This window comes from Penaeus chinensis, chromosome 18 (genome assembly GCF_019202785.1).
Source record: "Penaeus chinensis breed Huanghai No. 1 chromosome 18, ASM1920278v2, whole genome shotgun sequence".
NCBI lineage: Eukaryota > Metazoa > Arthropoda > Malacostraca > Decapoda > Penaeidae > Penaeus > Penaeus chinensis.
Window position 1 is genome coordinate 21,003,400 of NC_061836.1, and position 5,000 is coordinate 21,008,399.

Below are 5,000 nucleotides of genomic sequence, written 5' to 3' on the forward strand. Positions count from 1 at the left end.
GCAGTGGACTCTGGCCCTCATGGTGCCGAGTTCAATTCTCCGCTGTGGCAGTCGTAAAATGCCTGCGCTTGAGTCTGATCTCGCGGCAAGAAAAAAGATATCGCATTGAGAAGTCAAACGCAGGGGAAAAAAAGAAAAAGAAGAGGACATATCGCATTGAAAAGTCAAACGTAGGGGAAGTCGCCAGTGTTAGCGCGCCGAACCACAGTTGATTAGGAAGGGCATCCATTCAGGCAAGAGTGGTACTGCCAAATATACTCTCATTAGTGAATTGAGAAAGGCGTACGTCCTGCAGTGGAATAAATGGCTGTTAAAAAATATATGTATATGTATATTATGTATATATATGCATATATATACATATATGAAAAATGCATCTTCCAAATTTGACAGAGGTCTTTTTTTTCAGCAACCTTTAACAATTCATTCCTTTCTCTGTAGTACGAGGTCTCAGGGAGCAGCTCGAGGTACCTGTACTCGACTCCCTTGACCTTGAAGAAGACGATCGCCTTGTGCTGGGCCATCAATGACCTGGGCACTCTCCGGGAGCCCTGTAAAACGACCCTTGTTGCAGCAGGTCAGTGAATGAAGACCTGGGGTGATTTAGATTCACAGTCAACCATTCCGCTTCTTTTAAATACATTTCTTTTGGATACAGTAAACACTATGAATGAGTAAGAACGACATTGATCCGAAACTGGAATGACCTTCAGATCTTTTTCCTACGAACCCCAATACGGCCTCATACCCCCAGGCTCCCCGGATCCCGTGGAAGAATGCGTGGTCGTGGAGCAGAGGTCCTCGCTCAGAGTGTCTTGTGAGCCAGGATTTGACGGCGGCTTAGAGCAGCACTTTATTGCCCAGGTGAGCTCAGGAAAATCGCCTGTGGCAATTCCTTCATTTCTTTCTCGTCATTTGCTGATCTCCCTCTCTCTTTCTCTTCCCATTGTCCATTCCTTTATCAAACAGACTAAGCATCACTACAAAACTATTCAGTAACTTCACGGTTTTTCAAGAATTTATAATCTCATTTGAGAGAAAAAAGGGCTTCTGACGTTATATACGAGGCAGCTTTTTTGAATTTCAAAATTAATTAAGCTTTCCCACCCGTTAATCAGCGCCTCGCTTAACACTCACGGGCAAAAACAACACATTGGAAGGTGTGCAGTAATGATTAACTTAATAGAGAGGATTTTGATAATGCTGTTGCTGATAATAAAATGTTGATAATGATACTAGTAATGATACTGGTAATTACAAAGATAATGACTGATAATAATGATGATTATGATGATGATGAAGATGATTATGATGATGATAATTATGAGTTTTATGATAATGATAATGATAATGATGATAATGATAACGATGATAATGATGATAATGATGATGGTAATGATAATGATAACAGCAACATGAGTAATATAATAACATTAGTAATAATAATAATAATAATATTAATGATAATAATGAAAAGTATATATATTAATGAAATTAAAATGATAATGATAATAATGACAACAATAACAGTAAGAGTACCAACAATTACAGCTGCTAGTTAATTAGCACCACTCTTGATGTTGATACATCAAGAAATTAAGAGATATAATCGCTAATGATGGAAATGTTGCAAAAGAAGATGAGACCATAATTCATTCCACTTGTAATGGATGTGATGAAAAGAATTGACACTTTCTTATCACTTCTGAATTTTAGCTATTTCATCAGTAAGTCAACAGCAGCGACCTCATTAACCTTGGCTGCCTCTCCCGCGCAGGTGGTGGAGCCAGTGCGCAAGCGCGTGGTGGCGAACGTGTCGGCCGCGACGCCCGAGTTCAGCATCGGCGACCTCGCCCCGGGGCTCGACTACGTGGTGCAGGTGTTCGCCTACAACAAGCGGGGCAGGTCGACCCCCTACCTGCTCGACGGCTTCTCGCTCAAGGTCGCCGAGAACCGCATGGGTGAGTCCGGAGGTTCGATGGCAGATCCATGACTTCAGGCGCGGCGGTGACGCATGTGTAAGGTAGTAGGGCCGTGCAGAAGGCGCGAGACCTCAAATTATTAGTGTGGAGGGAACGATGGTTGCCCCAGTAGTTTGTATCATCTAAAGGTATTTTCAAGCATTTTAAGTTGATCAAAGTTGTTTTTATTTTCAGTTGTAAGTCAGCCCTGGGGCAGGTATTCATGAAAGGCGGAATTTTCTTTAATAAATTTAAGGATGTTCTAAGAAAAGCTTTTGACACCTACACTGGCCTACCGTTAGTCTATAATTCATTCGAAAGGACTGACCTGTTATCACACTGCAAAGATAACGCTGTTAACTAGAACTGGCACGTACGTAATAAAGCCGGATTAAGGTGGGTAAACTAGTGTATAAAAAAATATTACAACTAAATTTCACAATTGATAATTTTTTTACATGTAAGCGTGACCCTCAACTTATGTTATTACTTTCACTGTTTAAGCGGACGGGCGAGTTGTATTTCTCGATTTAAATCTAAGAGAATATCACATTAAAATGGAGGAAATGGCTCAAATTAGTTTTGACAAAAAAAATCGGAAGACGTCCCAAGTTTTTCATGTCATTAATGATGCTGAACTGGAAAGTTGGGAAGGATGTACTTAACCAAACCATCCATCTGAATGACTTATTTCTACTGATTTTTTCCCTTATATTTTGATGCATAACTCCCTGCTATTAGATAAGTACCCGAATAAGGAGCCGAATGATTTTAAAGTGTTTTGACTAAAAGCCTGAAGAGATTTTACATATTTTTGTTTGTGTAGATCTATGCTAATTGGGTACATAATCTCATATATATAAGATTATTAAATCTATATCTGATTTAATAATCGTTTGGTAATCGAGCCTCATACGATTATCACAGTGTCCTGAGCATTAAGCCTAGATTTTTTCAGTTTATCTCTCAAAACTGTTTAGTAGAAAACGTTCATTTGTCCCCACCATTATCTTAAAACGGTTTCATTTTTCATTTTTACTATTTTTCTATTCTTGCTCATGCACATAAGGAAAATAAACAAAAATAACACTAATGATAAAAAGCAAGTATAATTTAAGCAACTTAGCAGTTCGTTTTTTTATGGCTGGGAAGAATTTTTTCTTTGTTTCTGTATGTTGGCCTTCCCATCTGGCCATTCCTATCACGGTTATTAGTGTACACATATTAACACAAGAATTTTCATGTCGACCAAATTCTAACTTTTTTTTCTCTTTTTGGTTCTTTCTGTATATTAAAAACAACAACTATACTCCTTTATACTCGATGAACGTAATAAGGTATTATACCTGAACATCTTAGGGGATTCATGAGAATCATAAGGTGTGAGGTTTTCAGTAATGTTTTTTCCCCCTTTACTAAGCGTATAGACATGCGACAAATATGATGTGTAATATAAAAAAAAAAAAATATATATATATATCTATAATCAACAATCTGAAAATCATTATCATTATTTATGGGATTAAACGTTTCTGCTGACATTTTATAGGATGCGGGAATTTTCATCTAAAACTTTGCTTAATGATTTTACTATGTGTATTTACCTCATTGGCTTGGTTTTTAAATTCCGAGATATTTTCAAATCACTTGGGGTCCTTAAGTGCCGCCCGCTTCAGCTTTCCTGATCATGGCAACGACTTAAAACACGTAGAACTATGCTAGATACAATTATTTATATCTTATATTCAGTTTAGTCCATTGTTATCCACTAGTGGTTAATCTGACTGCATTATTGTCATTTTTCTCGCATATGGACAGTTGGAAGACAGTCCTTACGCCTGTTTGGACCTTTAGACGTATCTGAAACTTCGGCCGAGTCATTTGAATGCGGGTCATGGTTTTAAAATAAGAAAAAAGTGCAAGTATACAGAAGCAAACATTTTACCAGAAATAATATGCACATATAACTTCAGCCGCCAATTTGATACCAACCTTAGTCCAACCGTATTTGCATCGTTGCCTAAATTGTTCACATATTTCTGCTGTACGGGTTCAATATCACACAGAGTGGGTGGTGGTGGTGGGGGGGGGGGGGGGGCGATCAGCTGCCGGGTTGGTCGTGTCGGGGACCATACCTTCATGGCACACGGGGAGGGTTATTCAACACGATGGTCGAAGATGAACACGATCAGAGGAATATGTGATTGCTGAACTTATAGTGTGAAACCGTTGTAGCGGATGAAACAACGAGAGCTGAAAAAAAGACATCGATTACTGTTGTATACGACCAAGCAGGCAGAAAGAAAGAGCGTAGCGCACGAGAGAAGGAAAGAGGGAGAAAGAAGTGAGGAGAGAGAGAGAGATTGGGAGGGGGCGAGAGCGAAAAGGAAACCGAGAGCGAGTGCGCCATCGACTGAAAAGGCAAGTTGAAATATCAGATGTAAATTTTGGGAGAATTTTTGCAGCGTAGGTAATGTCCATCGATGAGCAACATAGTAAGTAACAGAATGTACAGGGTCAAAATACTCTCTCTTTATCTGTTATTTATGGATATGGTTTTTTTTTTTTATCGGTTTCAGAGTTATAAAATCTTCTCAGATGTAATTTTAGAGCGCAGCACAGGATACATAAAAAATAAAAAAATATAGATGAATAAGACCTGGAGATCTTCCACGTGAATTCACACTCGATTTAAGAGTCTTCGCTTCATGAAGTATTAGATGTTGCAGGATCAACAACATCGCGTCAACATTCGCGTTGGCGCAGAGCATACACTACTACTCAGCTAAGTACACAGAGAGGACCCTTGTGTAGTACGGGAGTATTTAAAGCACACACTCATTACAGTATTACATGCACAAAAAGACACACTTCTACACGTGCAGTTATTTTACCAGTTTCGTATTTATGAAAGCTTGACATTCACGATGTTATTTAATTTATTTTATGTATATTCATAACAATAACATTCTGGAAACATGAAAAAATGGCTTAAGCAGGACGCAGTCGATCGGAAGCCCTGCAGGACACATCCTTGAT

General features: G+C 38.8%; 1 protein-coding gene across 1 annotated transcript in view; it reads left to right on the top strand.

Moving 5' to 3' along the window:
* Positions 1–702: 702 nt before the first annotated feature.
* Positions 703–5,000, top strand: part of LOC125034635 — a 10,386-nt gene continuing 6,088 nt past the window's right edge. Inside the window, exons 1-2 of the mRNA XM_047626536.1 lie at positions 703–864; positions 1,778–1,961. Coding sequence (XP_047482492.1) covers positions 703–864; positions 1,778–1,961 — 346 coding nt within the window. The remainder of the gene's footprint in view (positions 865–1,777; positions 1,962–5,000) is intronic.